The sequence below is a fragment of the Arvicanthis niloticus genome, chromosome 4 (genome assembly GCF_011762505.2).
Source record: "Arvicanthis niloticus isolate mArvNil1 chromosome 4, mArvNil1.pat.X, whole genome shotgun sequence".
In the NCBI taxonomy this organism is placed as follows: domain Eukaryota; kingdom Metazoa; phylum Chordata; class Mammalia; order Rodentia; family Muridae; genus Arvicanthis; species Arvicanthis niloticus.
In genome coordinates this window covers 3,444,795-3,462,088 of record NC_047661.1, presented here as the reverse complement: position 1 = coordinate 3,462,088, position 17,294 = coordinate 3,444,795, and the positions used below count along the sequence as shown (strand labels likewise).

Here is a 17,294-nt window from a genome sequence, read left to right as displayed (position 1 = left end):
AACCATGAACTATCAGTCACCATTTCTGATTTTAAGTTGTACTGCAAAGTTTTAGTTTTAAAAACAGCATGGTATTGATCATGGGTTGATCAATACATCCTAACTGAAGCCCCAGACACAAATCCACACACCCATGGACATCTGAATTTTAATAAATAGGCCAGAAACACACAGTGGAAAAAAAAGACAAATCAAAAAATGATGCTGATCAAACTGGATGGCTGCATACAGAAGAATGCAAACAGATCCATATTTATCATCTGCACACTGGGGAGGCTGTGAGTAAAGAGGACACTCCTCCTCCATCGCTGGTAGGAGTGCAAACTTGTACAGTCACTTAAAAGTAAATATGGTAGTTGCTCAGAAAGTTGGAAACCAATCTATCTCAAGAGCCAACCTATACCACTCCTGGGCATATACCCAAAAGATAGTCTATCCTACCACAAGGACATTTGCTAACTGATGTTCACTGAAGTTCTATTCATAATATTCAGAAAGTAGAAACAATATAGATGTCCCTCAACAGAAGAATGGATAAAGAAAATGTGGTACATTTAAACAATGAAGTTATTACTCAGCTATTTAAAAAATGACATCATAAAATTTACAGGCAAATGGATGTAACTAGAAAAAAAATCATCCTGAGTGAAATAACCAAGACACAGTATACGGTACATATTGACTTTTATGTAAATATTAGTCATTAAGTAAGTGTACAGTCCATAGACCTAGAGAAGTTAAGGCAGAGATGCATAGACCCAGAGGTTAGGTAAAATAAAAGGGTCCAGGGGCAACAGCACATGGATCTCCCTAGAGGGAGAATTGAATTTTATGAATGGGCTGGTGGGAGAAGGGGGTCAGCTGGAATCATTTGGGGAGGGGAAAGGAATTATAGGGTTGAGGGGAAGAATGTGAGGTGAGACACCTAGAACAGAGGGGCATTTGAGGAGTAATAGTGAAGCTTAGTGCAGTAGAAACTTCCTAAAATATATGAAGCTGATCCTAATGACGTTTCCAAGTAATAAGGGAGACATTCCAAATGGTCATCTCTGTCACACAAAGCTTCCAATTCTGGGACTGTGTTATATCCAATTGAGATGTTGGCCAAAGGGGTCCCATTAAAATCCCCAAATCACCCAGGGTGTTGCCAAGACAATAGACTAGACTGCTCTCCACAAGCTTACAAGAACCCATTGATGAAGACAACATCAACACAACTCAAGGTTGATCTAGTGCCTACATAGAACCTTATCCAAAATGTTCTAGTGTCTTTGGTACATGACAATTTTCAACTAGCTACATTATACACACACACACACACACACACACACACACACACACACACACACACACACACACATCAACCTAGCCACAAAACTTTTAATCTACATTCAATCCTACCTGAAAACTATGCTAGGGCAATGATGACTCAAAGCTTATGGGAGCAAGCAACCAATATCTGATCACTCCCTAAGATGGAACCCATATCCAACATTGCTTGGGTGACCAAAAACCAACTAGACAGCCCAGAGACCTAGGATAAAATCAAATACTACTATTCTAAACAACAACCAAGTAACAAGAAAATATTCTGCTATACTCATAGATCAGTGCCTTACTCAGCCCTCATCAGGTAAGCTTCCTCCTAAAGGAGATGGGAACAAATATAGGGGCCTGTCTCCATCAATTCCATGCCCTCAGGCCCCAGGGAACTGCATTAAAGGAGGGAAAAGGAGTACGAGCGCCAGAGGGGATGGAGGACAGCGGGAGAATAAGGCCTTCTAAATCAGGGACTGAAGCAGCAAGCACACACACAGGTCTGTACCAGGTCCTCTGTGTACATATTATAACTACGTTTAGTATTTTTATGGGATTTCTGAATGTATGAATGAGTGGGTCTCTGATTTTTCAGACTTCTCTTGGAGCTCTTTTCCTTTTATTGGTCTGCATTGTCCAACGTCAATGTGATGGTTTTTGTTTTATCTTGTTATGTTTTACTTTGATTTAAAAAAATAAAATGTTTTCTTTAAAGAGATTAATTAAAAAGCAATGTCTTTGAAATAGAATTCTGATTGTCCAAAATTTAAAAAAAGTCTCTACTGATGAAAAATAAATAACTCTAATGACAGACTTCTCATCCTTTGTTCTATGTTTGATTTCTGATACCCAGAACACAGCTTTAGGATTTGTAAAATTATGAAAGGTAAGCAAAAACCTAACCAGTCAGTCAGAATTTCTAAAACGATCAGTACCATTAGGACTGACTTTTCAATTACATAGACAGATTAAGTTCCTTGTAATAAACTTCTCAGCTCATGTTTGGTTTTGCTTTTTTCCCCAATCATATTTATGAGACTATTCTGTGCGGAGCCACCCCCATCACCGAGATTGTATATAAAACTCTGGGGACATTTGTTCAATGGCACAGCACTTACTAGACCTCCGCCATGGTAGTAAAGCCCCAGCCCCACAAAAAGAAATGCTAATAGAAACGTGACTGCAACATCCCACATACTATCTGGAACTAATTCCCACTTTTTTAAAGAACTTATTATTGGGCTGCAGAGATGGCTCAGTAGTTAAGTGCACTGACTGCTCTTCCAGAGTTCAATTCCTAGCAACCACATGGTAGCTCACAGCCATGTGTAATAGGATCTGATGTCCTCTTTCGGTGTGTCTGAAAGACAACTACAGTGTGCTTATATACATAAAATAAGTAATTCAAAAAATAAAAATATTTGTACTACTACTATGTTCTCTCTCTCTCTCTCTCTCTCTCTCTCTCTCTCTCTCACACACACACACACACACACACACACACACACACACACAGGCATGATTATAGTAACTTGACTTGACGGGGGCGGGGGGGGTGGAGGGGAGCTGGGGGAGACAGACCTTGTCTTCAAAATAAAAAACAATGGGAACAAAAAGATTAGTTAACAGAAGTAGAAAATAGAAGAGGTAAAGGAATATATGTAAACAGCAAAGCAGAACTGAAAGGAACTTCCTAGGGAAAGAAGGGAAAAAACAGACCAATGAAGACAAAATATTATGACACAAATGTATAAAAGTACCAAAGTGATAAATATAGTTAATATCTAGTTCATTCCAAAATAGGTAAGTTTCAACTGTACACAGCATAAAAAACTGCTAAACTATGTAGGTCGATAGTTTAACTACCTTGATATATATAAAAGCATCCCATATTGTCTATCTGTAAATCATACCCTTATAAATATCTGTAACTCTAAACATGTAATTCATAAAAGAAAAAGAAATTCTAAAAATGATCCTGGAGGTCAATAAAAAATTAAACCCAAGAACAAAAATTTGCATGAAAGATGGTCTATTTGGACACTGGCTTTGGTGACATGGGTGCATTCAGACTTTGCACATTACATATAAATTTTATTTCTAAAAGAAAATTAAAATATTTAAGACTATAACTGTAAATGCTGACCCATTTAAGAAAAAGCTGACCCACTTACGGAATATTATAAAAACTCTGTTAACATTTTAAAATGAATAAAAAAGTTTTTCAAACGAAACATAGAGAGCTGAATCTAAGAGGCGTTGAGGGATAGGGCTGAAAATAATCAAAACATATCCTAAAATAAAGGTATTTGCTAAAACCAAAAACATAAATAAATAAGATAAATGAAATATCAATGGCAGATTCTCAGTATGTATATGCTCATTATAACATTTTTTCTTTATATTTGATATTTTATATAATTTCAGATAGAAAATATAGTGTCACATATATTCAGTTGTATTTATTACCAGAACTTAACTTACCTCTTTCTGAAATGTAAACTACCAATGGGATAATCTCAAAGCTAGTCCAAATATACTATGAAGCAAGGATTCAATTCCTTACATTGCCATTTTCAATGTTCGTAATCCTAACAGGCCATTTAATTTCTTTTTGTTCATAACATAAGGACAACTTTTGTTCTACCTATTGTGAAAATTTGGGAGGGAGATGAAGGCAGGATGATATCCAAGGCCTTATGCATGCTAAGCACACATTAAGAAAACTGAACTATACTTCGAGCCTGTAAGGAATATCAAAACTATTCAACAATTTAGAGGATTCTCTCCCAGTATAAACATTCTTTTTAAGAATTATTAAAAGTGCTTCTTTGCAACTGTACAATAATTTATAGTCATGACTCTTTAATGTTATTAACAGAGGTTAGTTTAATTTTCTATTAACTATGAGAAAACTTGAACAATTAAAAAAACTAATGTTTACTGTTCAAGGCATATTAATATAGCTCAATTTTGAGTTTTCTCAGTTATAACATTTCTTTTTATTCATAATTATTCAAATATGTAAAATTAAATATTAGATATTAGGCATTTTAAAGATTGATGAAAAGGGTTACTACTCACCAGTAACAGACTTTTACAAGTAAAATGAAATCTATGAGGTACAGCTGGGTGTAGTGATGCACTGCTTGAATGCCAGCACTCCAGAAGCAGAGGCAGGCGGTTATCTATGACTTCAAAGCCAGCCTGGTCTAAAAAGTAAAGTTCCAGAACAACCAGAGCTACATAGTAAGACCATGTCTCAGAAAACAAGCAAACAAAGAAAAGAACCTTAGGTACTTCAAAGACTGTAGACTTCCAAGCCCAGAATGATAGATAGTATGCATCTATGAACCTAATACACGTGGAAACTGATGAGGTTAACATGGGCTACATACTTCACCACACCCAATCTCATACAAACACACACAAACAAAAAACTCTCCTGTTTTATACATCAATGGGTTAGTGTCTTTCTTTGTATCTTTAATGATTATATTTACTTTCTTCTATTGTTCATCTCAAAAACTGAGATTTATTGCAAAAACACAATCAAGGCAATAATTCCAGTACCTGGGAGGCTAAGGCAGCAGTCTTAAGTTTGAAACCAGCCAGGGCTATACCATGAGACTGTCAAAACACAAGCATAAAAAAAGTCATGAAAATTGTTAAATATAATAAAAATCTGTATGTTTCATCAACTGTAATTCGTTACATAATTGTACCAAATACCTAACATATTCATTCACTTAACATCTATTGCATGTTGAAATTTCAAACCTTCATTCCTCCCAGGGATGCCCATGACAGGAAATAGAAAAATAAAAGAATTCATTACCTGTACTGGAGCATTCCACAATACTACAGCAAGACCTGACCCTCCAACTTAACTGGTATTATATTCATGTATAACAATTAAGACAAAGCCGGGCAGTAGTGGCGCACACCTTTAATCCCAGCACTTGGGAGGCAGAGGCATGTGCTTGGGAGGCAGAGGCATGTGGATTACTGAGTTCAAGCCCAGCCTGGGCTACAGAGTGACAGAGTGAGTTCCAGGAAAGCCAAGGTTTATACAGAGAAACCCGGTCTCAAAAAAAACCAAAAAAAAAAAAACCACATTGGCAAAGAGTTAACTTCATGGGATGATGAGTCTGAGGATGCTAGGAATCTACGCCAGCATACAGAGGAAAGTTGATTAAAAAAAAATGACCAAGAGGTAGATGAGAGTGAGCAAAGCCATCACCTCTCTAAGATACAAACCAAATCTATATTCTTCAAAACAGAAAACTTACTGGTCAAATTTTCTAATTCAATTGCTAAGTTCTATGGAAACAATGAGTGCATTTTCCCCTCGTGCTTTTAAAAATCTAATGTTTCAGAGTACATTTCATATATGTTTTTACAAGTGACAGAAACAACAGCAGAAACTTCATTCCAGAATATTCTAGTGCAGTAGTGAGGGCTGAAATTATATTTTCAAAATTTGATTCTAGCAGTGACACAAAGTTGAAAATAAACATGACAGCAAAAATTACATCTAAATATTAAATAACATTTTACTGTTTCTTAGCACTTATTAACTTTATAAACAAAGGTTCTAGAGACTAGGCATGTAGTTCAATTGTGACACATGACTTAGCATACACAGTATCATAGGTTCGAATCCCAGAATTGAAACACATACTATAATCTACGTCCATAATAAAGAAGTATTTATAAAGTCCTTAATTCTATTTGCTAATACTTAGATAATAAAACTTACAGTAACTGTCAATGGAATTCAAATTTGAATGCCTTTAAGAAAATACAGTTAACTAAAAATTGTAAGACACAAACTAGTCATTATCCCATAAAAGTTTCCAGCTTATTAAATCTAATTTGCTTTAAAAATGCATGACTGCAATAGTAAAAAGTTAAACAACCTTAATATTCAACAATTCTAAACAATATATATAAAAATAACGTTAATCTTTAAATATTTTAGAAGCCCATTCAGTTACCTACCTTCTCTAAAGAAGTCTCCAATGTCATAAACCTGCAAGTGTTATTTGCCATATGTAGGTACACTAAACAAAATTTAATCACATTATTTTATCCTCCTATTCAATCAGATGTCTACTTGGAAAAAAAATCAGTAAAGACTAAAAGAAGTTTAACTTCCTACAAATCTGATTCTGCAGACAACTTACCTGATTTGTCTGGCTACTTAAGTATGGCTCAAAATCATCATCATTTACAGCATCTTTTTGATGAATCGAACCATTTTGTACTGAAACTAAAAAAACATATTGGCATTAGAAGTATAATTATTCTTATGAAACCCATAGAACAATCTTAACATTTGAAAAAAATTTTCAGGCCAACTCAGGAAAAAATAATCCTAAGTTCCTTCATGTTTTGGTTTAAGAGCAATCTTAAGGATAACCAATAGAAAAAAAAATGTAATGTGTGCCACAGAAAACTTAGAAATCCTGTGATCCATAAGCTCAATACTATAAAAGCCATATGTACATACTCTCACTAAAATCTTAAATATTCTAATTTCAACACTGGATTGAGCAAAGTAAGATAAAAATATTGAAAAGGGCTCCCTAAAATTGTTTGAATTTAAAATAACTAAGTAATGCTGTAGACCACACATTTGAGTAGGTGGCCTAACTTTGTAAGTCTATTAACCTGATAATGGTTAAGAATTTATTTCTTCTGTAACCCAGGGTAACCTGGAATTCTCAATCCTCCTACTTCACCTTGTGAAGCAATGGAAATACACCAGGCCCAACCTTCAAGTAACTATTTGTGACTTAAAGTTCCAGTATGAAAAATCTACAGAGGGGAGGGTATGATGACCATTGAGTTTTTCACAGCACTTGAGAGTCAGATGCAAAAGGATCGCAATGTCAAAATCAGTATAGTATGGACAACACAAACAGTTACCTAGCAGATGGGCTATGTAGCAAGATGCTGTCATTAAAAACGTAAAATAAAAAAAGGCTTTATGTTGTTCTGGTTTGTTTTTCTGGCAGTTCTGGAGTACAAATCCAGGTCCCAGTATATAAGCACTCACAGTTAAAATCTGTAAAAACTTCTGATACACGTGTGTGTACACACCTTGACTCCCAAAGACTAAGTATCATTGATGAAGTGTGTGTTGAGCATGCACTAAGGTTTTGAGTTCAAATTCAAACATCAATAAATAAGACTTTCACATGAAAGTAAAACTACAATTAAGACGCCATAGATGATGATGATTACTCATGAAACACATGAGAAAACAAATTACAAGATAAATTAGAATATCACACTAGTTCAAAAATTATTTTATAAACACTTGAAAATATGTAATATTTAGATTCAAGAAAAAACTAAAATAGAATATATGTGGACACTGTCTCAATCGTGCCTGAGTGCAGCATATAAAAACACCTCCTGTATTTGAATATCAGGTCTACCACCAAGGAGGCAGGCAGTCTCCAGTAGCAATCTGAGCTCACTAATCTACTGATAATTATTTACATTATTCAGTGCCTATTTCATCTCATCTTAGTATTAAATGGACATGTTCAATAATCTTTATACTACTAAATATTACAATATTGCAAATAAAACTAAAAATTATTCTGAACTAGAAAAACAAAGGTTAGAATAATATTTGATATGGTATCAATATGAAAAAATTATTGAAACATGAAAAAAGGCAATTTCCTAAGAATGTCAACCTTAGAACTACTTGCTGTTCAAAAGTACAATGTCACAAAGCACTGCCAACTTATGTGGGGTTAAGTTTATCAGAACAGCAACTCTTATTTTGCCCTAAGTGTCCATCACCTAAAATGTAATACTGTTAGTAAGCAGTGGCTTATAAACAAAGAACTGTGAAATTCTTGGTTCTTTGCCTTCCAGTAAAGTAGCAGGGATGGCTCAGCAGCAAACCTACTCTGAGCATGAGGCCTTCAAAGCTGACATCTACGGTACCATAACCTTCAAAGGTGACCCAAAAATAAACAGATTCTGACTCCACTTACAAGATGTAATGGTATTTCAGACTTCATCAGAGCTAGGCTTGAGCCAAATGTGCCCCAGAATTAAAATGTGCAACAGTTACTACAAACAAAATTAAAAGGAAGTTGTCACAGGATAACGAATGTCATCCGAGTACTGAGGTAACCACTGCAGTCCCAGCAACCCTAATGAACCTTCTCTTCTCATTGGTTTTACTATTCTTTCATCAACAATGATGATACACAGTCTTATACTTCTTGGAGGGGAGAATGTTTCCTACTACTGGACTGCTAAACTAGTATGCATACAAGCCAGTATTTAAAACAGCCCATCATTTCTATCAGTTGTGTCAATTAGTCCTTGGTTAACTAGTCCATTCTGAAAAAAAAAAAAAAAATATATATATATATATATATATATATATACATATATATATCCATCCATCCATTTAAAGGCTCCTAAGATATTAACTAGCCCTTTAATTTCAGAAGCATGCTTTTCTTAAAACAACTGTTTTATAAGAATTTGTTGAACATTGTTAAATGACAATCTAATGTCTCAAAGACTGAACGTGAACAGTAATGAAATCTAACCCACATCTATATTGTGTAAAAGTTCTTCAGGGGAAAAAAGAACAGATGACTTACATGATTCTTCGCCTGTTTCCTCTGCCCTATGAAGCAAAGTCAAATCAAGATAGAACATGGGCCTTAGAAGCCAGGTGGTTCTCTGCTCTGGTCCTGACTACATCAAGTTAGGAAAGTCAACAGATGTATGCATCATGTTTTCCCACCTACAAAAACAGCGACAATACCATATACCCTCTATCTCCTTACAGGAATGTTGTGAGGATTAATAATAAAATGAAGCCAAAATAATGATAGTATAGTGCTTTGAAATCATTTTTTGGGGGGGACAGAGAGAAGATACAACATTTTGCCAAATATACTACCTTTCTGAAACATTCAAACAAACAACTTCCACCTAATTCTTTTAAACTCCCGTTGTATAAAAGGTGTGTGTCCCTCCTACAGAAGGAAAGGAGGAGGAAAAAGAAAACTGTGATCTATGTGTTGCTTACTTATATAAACTTAAGAGGACAAAAAAAAGGACAGAGGAAAACCCAAGAGAACATCTGACATACAAATGAAGACAAAGCAAAAGTTCTTACTCATAAAGAAAATTATTGACCAACAAATAATTATCCTTATTTATTTTACCTATCCTTATTTATTAATTTTAGCTACTATCCTCTCATATTATCTTGCTAAAAATAATAAGCAGTTCTGACATTTCAAGTAAGAAAAATCTTTGGTTAAAAAAAAAAAAAACAGGAATTAAGTATGTAAAAATAAATATACCAAGAATCAAGAATCATATTTCAGAAGCATTTTTTGTGTTCACAAATTGACTGACAGAACTCCTTTTCATTACTTTATTGCAAAAAGCCTTGGGAATATGCATGAAAACACTTTGCAGAAAAACAGACACTAAAGTTCGGCTAACAATGTCAACTAGTAATTCAGAAAAGAAACACAGATTCTCAGAAGCCATATTAAGTCAACTAGCTTCAAAATTTCAACTAATATCAATTTTGTAGGCACCTAAAGTTCTTAAGCTCTAAATTCGAAATTATTAAGCATATCTTTACAGTTATAAAGCAAAAAGGAAAATTCCTATATTTTCTACCTGTTATCAGTAAACAGACTCACTATTATAACTTCACTAACTTAAAATTAAGTCAACTAAGCAGAAGTTTTTCCGAAAATACACAAAAGCCAAAACAGCCACTTGCTAATAGCTGTGACTTGGCTTGTAATGTATTTGTAGGGTTATGGTTTCTACCATTTTAAATCAACTTAAATGACTAAGTATACCAATACTTTTGCACCAGTAGCTTTCCTTCTCCTCACAAGAGGATGAGAAATAATTCAAAAAATAGCAATTAAAGCAAAAAGCTATTGTAATTATAATAATCCTCATAGTAACAGGATTTACAGTTACTTTTTTGTTTATAGAAGAGAAACTGTAACAAAAATATATAATGTTCTAAACAGACTTAGTATATCAGTAGCTATATGTGGTATTGGAACCCAGGACTATAAAAATATCCCAGTCTATAACCTTCACCCTAGGAAAAAATTTTAGAGTAAAGTTATAAAAGAATAAAAGAAAATTTGTGGGAATAAAGAACTATTCAAAAACATAATTTGAATGTGTATCTAAATATTAAATCAGGAGTGATACTAACAAAAATTCTCACATAAAGAATTTAACCAGAGGGCGATGCAGTCTGTGGCTAGCCAACTTCTATCAGTCAGGTGATTTATAAGTTTATCAGCAGCAGAGACGTCACTAGGCCAAACCAAAATGAAGTGATTCTCAAGTAACCCAAACCATGGTAATACATGGTAATACTCAATCTGGATGATCTATTTTGTTTTATCCAAAAAAAACTTCACAGAAGTCACTTACCTTAAAACTTGGCACTTCAAATAGCCTTGCAAAGTGCCATAGTTCCAGAATAAAATAGTTTTTAATAGGCAATGACCAGAAATTTCACAGATGGTCAGATTAGCCAAAAAAAAAAAAAAATAAATAAAAAAATAAAAAAAATCCCTTTAAACTCACAAATGTTTAATAACTAATTTTAAATTAACCTCTAATTCTGAAGTTTACAATTTTCACTAAAATAAACTGGAATTCTATGAATTAAAAATTCTAAATGTTCATATGCTGAAAGAAAACATCATTAATTAAAATAAAGTTTGTTAGCTAACACACTGCAATGTATCTGGTATATATAAATTCTTATAAAAAACGTAGTGCAACATGAAGAAAATTATTCTGGGCAGAGCACTATTATTTAATTTAATTTAATTAATTATTATTTAATATTATTTAATTAATTGGCCTTGCCACATAGAAACCCAGAAAAAAAATATGAAAAGCATCAATAGAAACATGAAACCTACACCTAAAGGGCTATTACTGATCTTATTTTTTAAATAGTACTTGGTTACTGGGGAAGGGAAAAAAAAACAAGAAGTGTAATTATATTTAGTGTCATTTCCGGCACTACAAAACGTTACAAATATATAGCTCATTGTAATGTTCTTTAATTGGCACCACCCCAAGAAAGGAGTTATTGTTCTACACTAATATCACATGTTAATGCCACGTTCCTGTCAGCTGACTACTTTGTTCCACAAGCATAAAAACAAACTACATTTATGTTTTAACTGCCTTACTTTTAATGGTAGTTTTTTTAAATAGCAAAATTGTAAATAGCAAATCATATAATACTAGCAATAACTGCACAAATTATTTCCTTTTCAGGCTTTTGTAAGAAACCTGACTGAGACACACCTTCCAATCAGAGGTCTACATGAAGACTACATACTTGTTAGGAGTGCTCTGCTGTTGTTGCCTCCTTGCAAGCAACTTGTATGGAATCAGCGATTAAGGACATGATTTTCAGCAATGTGACATAGAACGCCATGTGATTTGCCAAGTTTAAATGTAATCCAGACATTCATTTCAAACAGAATGTTGTTCACATAAAAAAAAAACTTATCTAACTATACACAAATGTAGAAAAAAGTATGACCTAAGTTATGTAACAAAAAATGGTAAACTGAAGAAATAACATTACGTTCACTGAAATACAACCAAGACAGCTGTTTCTTCTTAGTACTTCAGTTTCTACAAATGTAGCTTCAAACCCAGGAGCTATGTAAATGTTGGCTGTTAGCTGCGATGGATGTTTTTCTAACCTTTATATTTAGAAAGAAATGCAAAAAAACAAGAAAGAAACCGCTTACAGTTTAAAAATAACATCAAGGGAACACCTAAGGGGGGGGGGGCAAAAAAACCAAACTCACCTTTATTTCCTTGCCCTTTAGGTCTCTGAAGCAAGACGAAAGATGTGGTAAAGAGGGGGAGGGGGAAGAAAAGTGTGTTAAACAGAGACATTATTGGAAACAAGTTAATCAGAACAATCCGCGTAGGTGTGAACCCCACCAGATCCTCCGCAACCTCTCCGCCCGTCCGTCCGTCCGTCCGCCTCCCACCGCCCCTCCGCATCGCCTCTAGCACCCGCCGGCTCCTAGCCCCGCGCCGGCCGCCGGGACATCCGGCCCTCAGTGGTCACGGGAGCCGGCCACGGGCTAAGACGCCCGCGCTCAGGCCGGCCCGGGCGGCAGTCCCGACAGCCGGCACCCGCGGCGCCGTTACGGAGCTAGCGGCGGCTGGAGGAGCCGCGCCGCACGCGAGGGTGGAGCTCTGCGGCTCCGGCCTTCGGCGAGCCGGGGCCCTGCTCCCTCACCTGATCCACGCTAGTGGCTGACATTCTTCACCGTAACCCGAGAGGAACCGCCGCCGCCTGGGCCTCTCCGAGAGCACTCACAGCAGTCGACTGCCGCACTCGCGAAGCTCTGCTCCCGCCGCCGCCGCCGCCGCCGCCACTCGTGTCGGCTCCGGGAAAGCGGGCTCACGCTCGGGAGTCGCGGAAGGGGCCCGAGCTCGCCGCCCGCACACTGCCCGTCCCAGCTCGTCCTCCGATCCTTGGGCCCACAATGGCGGACAAGCTCCTGAGCCCCACTTCCGCTCCGGGCCGCCCTGACCTTCCGCTATCCAGTCTGACGTCCACGCACACCTCGCAGTTCCTCCCCCACTCCCGCCACGGCCTCGGGCTCCGCCCTCGCATTGCACGTCACCGGAGACCGGAGGGACCAGAAGGCGCAGCTGTACTTTAGACGCATGCGCGGGACGCTGAGCGTTGGGATCAGGCGTTGTTGGCCTTAAGGCTACAAAAGCAGGTTAGCAACGCAAGGCGACTCAGCCACCACTGGGCGCCTAAGCGGCCAAGCCGGAGCGGGTCCGGGACTACGCTCTCAGTGGATGCTTTCTACCTCTCTGTTGGGGTTGGTTTGGTTTTTATTGAATAACAAAAGCCTTCTGAGAGAGAAACAGTTGCAAGACTGCTGCCCCCCTGAAAAAAAAAAAATAATGCTAAAACTTCAGTAGGAACTGGTAATGTTACTTTCTTACCTGTTGGCAAAAACAAAGGAAGTCAGTCCAATTGTATTTTTGACATTTTTATATTTCCTTCCCAAGAAAGGTTTTACGGGTGTAGTGTAAGGTGGACTCCTAACTAGCCAAATTCTTTAGAAAAAAAAAAAAGTTTAAGTGTTGACCTATGAAGCAAGAAATTAGGAAAATCACATTTTTATATGTAGTACCACAATATTTTCGAACCACTGGGTCAAAGACTACTTCTCATGCAAATCCTCAAAAGGCAACTTTAGGTGTGGTCAGCTCTAATCCCTTTCCCTTGAGTTCCTTCTGTTCAGATTCTGTAAATCCTTCCATTTCCCAAGGTTCCCCTTATTCCACATTGTTCTGCCTAGCTCCCACTTCCAAAACATTTCTGGTTTTCAAAGAGTTTTTTGGAAGAGGAATTGAGGCTGGGAAATTCAGAGTACACAAGAGAAAAATAATAGAAAAAGCCTTGCCTTTCCTCCTGTCTGAAAAGCAGGGCTTTGGAATCCCACGAATCTCAGTTTGAATTCTTACCTAGCAATGATTAGTTTATAACCTTGGAATTATCACTGAACCTAATCCTTAGTATCATGAGGAAACTAAGAACTGAGGGAGTAGGCTTCCCACAGTTGTGGCTGTGAACAGCTACTTTTTCTTTCTTTGCTGCATGAGTCACAGGATCAAAACTGTAACTTGGTGAGTACTCATGAAATGCCAGGCACTATAATTGATTAAATACTCATAGTATCTTGTGTGTTGACTTCTGTTGTAAAAATTGAAGGCTGGGTGAAGAGACACATACCTTTAAACTCAGCACTTGAGGGTGGATCTCTTTGAGTTTCTGGATAGCCTGATCTACATAGTGATCTACATAGCCAAGGCTATATAGAGGGGCTCTGTCAAAAAAAAAAAAAAAAAAAAAAAAAAAAAAAAAAAACCATAGTAAGGGCACATTACAACAAAAACTGGCAATATGAGTTCTACACCTGGAAACCACATGGTAGGGGAGAACCACTCCTGAAAATGTTTTTCTGATCTCCACATGTATGCCCATGGGCTTCACCTCTAGAGCACTCCACCAATGCCCCAGAGATGGCTATTCTGCTTCCAGGCATCATTATCACATTTCTACCACACAAAAAGGAACGAGGAAAGAGCTGGCAGGCAGGGAGATCAGAGAGCTCTCTGAGGATATTTCATAGCAATTTTATTTCCCATGCCTGTCTACCTCCTACTAACTACAGCACTGTTCTCTGAAAATTCTTGGTTGCAAGGAAACTGAAATATGTATTGTGAAATGTGTGCTCAACTGAGGATCAGGAAAGTTACCACCCAGGAAGAATAATAGACAACGACGAGAGAGATATAATAAGTAATGAATTCTGTGCAAAATTCTTTCCCAAATTCACTCTGTTAGCTAGTGGTATTTTAATTTTTCTTTTAAACTTTTTCCAATGTTTAAACTAAAAATTTTAAGATCCTGCATTGCCTTTAAGTAACAATAGTTGAACTAAGCAGACATAATTTATAGGACTGACTGCTGTATTTTAAATGTAAGATATCTAAATACTGTATATGCTAAAGTAAAACTAATAGTTAACAGAATTGAATACGGCAAAACACTTTTTTGAATGCTGTTTTGAAATGGGCCTCTTTCCTAAACTTTCTTGTAGTTATTGAAAGGAAATTTACAAGGCAAGAAAAAGAAGAAAACATGTAGCATTGGGTTTCCTTTGAATCGTGTCTCTCAAGTGTGATTCTTGTCTCTTAGGAAAACTACAGCTTTTCCCAAGAACTTGTTATAAAAACAGTCTCTAGACCTAGGCTAAATTTACAAAGCTAGAATGTATCAAATTTGGAACAAGGTATATAATTTTAGAAAGAAAAAGGCATGTTTATTTTGAAGTAATTTTATATTTGCAGAAATGTTACAAAGATGTTATCCACAATTCCTACACATCTCTTACTCATCTTCCGCTAATGCTCTTGTCTTACACAACGACCCTCCAATGAAAACAAGGAAACTGCCTGCAAGCTGACCCACTCCAACTCCACACTGCTCAAGTTTCCCTACTTGCCACACTCATGTTCCTTTTCTGTTTCAGAATACCATGTTATACTTCAATTTTATGTTTCCTTTGTTAGGCCCAGAAGTCACTGAAGGAAGATCCGACTCAGATAGTATGCAAAGACAAAGAGTGTTTATTCTGCAGAAACATCTAGCATGCAAGGGTTACCATTGTTTCCAAAGGGCAACACCCACAGAGACATTCAGAATTCCTTTTATAAACAGTACTGCTTAAATTCTTCTGAGATAACAGCAGACTTCTAAATCTTAGGGTATATTCCAAGGGGTTACAGAAACCATTAACCAAAGGTCATGAAGAAGAGATACACCACAGGACCCCAGGTCCAAAAAGAGGAGCTAATGACTAGTTTGTCTAAACAAAACTTCAAGGACAAGTTAGCTATAGGCTTAAACTTTTCTATGACCCTGCAAGCTGGTAACAAAGAGTGAAAGTTAAGCCAGATGATCGCTCCTAGTGTATACGGACGTAAGTATTCTTTGTTATAACCTCTTATTCAATTTATTACTGATTTTATGTGTAGAATTGCAGTGAGTTTTCTTCACCATGTGAACACATGCTCTGAGAGTCTTACAAGTACTGAGAAAAAAAAGGGCAGAGGGAAGTCCCCCTCTCCTGAGACTTCAACTTAGAGAAGTACAATTCCCTGCCCAGGCTTTACCTAGCCTCCCATGGTGTCATTTTGAGGTGCTAATTGGATTCTGCCAAAGCCAACCTTAAAGCTACTCATTCAGGCGGATCAGATGCAGAACTGCAAAAGCAGAGTACCTTTCACCCAGGATAGATAGATAGATAGCAAATGGTCCATGGCCTGGTTTCTGAATGGGATATGAAAAATGAACTCACCTTCACCTTGTGAAATTCATCTATCGTTACAGTCAAAAGTGCCTTACTGAGACCACCACTCACATATGCAATAGGTAGGAGTGCTTTGATTTTGAGAAAGCAAGAAGCCTGCATGCAGGCGTTGACCACTTACAAACATAGTGACCCCAAATAGTCGAAAGAGACTCTTTTTTGGAAACTACAGAAATTTTAGCTAAGGTTACCTGAAACTTCATTGGTAGGTGCTAGAGAACTTACATGGGTCAGTTTCTGATTGGCTGCTATGTTAGTTTTACTATATTTGGTGAAGCCTTGAGGAAATTCCAGGAACTCAGCTCTGAGCTTATCCTCCCTTTGTCCATAATCAATGATTAACAGCCCATTGCCAGCAGCTCCTTCTGAGGAGCCCAGTCTGCTTCCCTGGAAAACTGAAGCTTTTTTTATTTCCAAGATTTTTACTTTATGGGACTCACCACCATGACAGTTTCCATCTAGTTTGGGGATGATGAATACAGATTATAGGAGAGCATTGAGTAAAGCTTCTTCATGGGACCCAAAAATCTTACTAAAGATACAAATGGAGTTATAGATACTTTACTTTCCTCAGTGTCAAATGGTTTTTCTTACTTTCTGGATATCATGATTAGAGAAAACAAAATTCCACAGTCTAGTTTAATTAACATAAAAACTGAAACTTCTGGAGCTTTGATTCTTACAGGTGCAGAACCATGCAACATGATGCTAACTAGAATTTCTTTCCATGTTCCTGTTTGTCTCATCCAGGCTGGCATCCTCCAAGGCTTACTGACACAGCCGCCCAATGCTGGAATTACAAGTGTACAGTCTCCTCCCCGCCCTCTTAGTTGGCCTTAGTTTTTACTTCCATCAAGTTTTGTATAACTAAACATTGACGAGGGCAGATGACAGTGATTGTTTCCAAGCAAAACAATCAGGTATATATTCCTCCCTGCCCTGAAGTGAAGAACTTAAACTTCTCAAAATAGGAACCCGTTTTCCTTTCCC

General features: G+C 37.0%; 1 protein-coding gene across 7 annotated transcripts in view; it reads right to left on the bottom strand.

The window, feature by feature from the left end:
- The window catches only part of Ythdf3 (YTH N6-methyladenosine RNA binding protein F3), a 28,384-nt gene extending 15,377 nt beyond the window's left edge, over positions 1 to 13,007 (bottom strand). The window contains exons 1-5 of one of the 7 annotated variants that reach the window (XM_034499884.2): positions 12,644 to 12,928; positions 12,201 to 12,225; positions 8,964 to 9,109; positions 6,507 to 6,592; positions 4,891 to 4,947 (exon numbers count right to left, since the gene is read on the bottom strand). In XM_034499884.2, the coding sequence (XP_034355775.1) occupies positions 4,891 to 4,947; positions 6,507 to 6,592; positions 8,964 to 9,021 (201 nt within the window). In that variant the 5' untranslated portion in view covers positions 9,022 to 9,109; positions 12,201 to 12,225; positions 12,644 to 12,928. Of the gene's footprint in view, positions 1 to 4,890; positions 4,948 to 6,506; positions 6,593 to 8,963; positions 9,110 to 12,200; positions 12,226 to 12,643 lie in introns of all 7 variants that reach the window. The other 6 variants (XM_034499886.2, XM_034499885.2, XM_076932162.1 and 3 more) reach the window with 6 other exon arrangements.
- Positions 13,008 to 17,294: the final 4,287 nt, after the last annotated feature.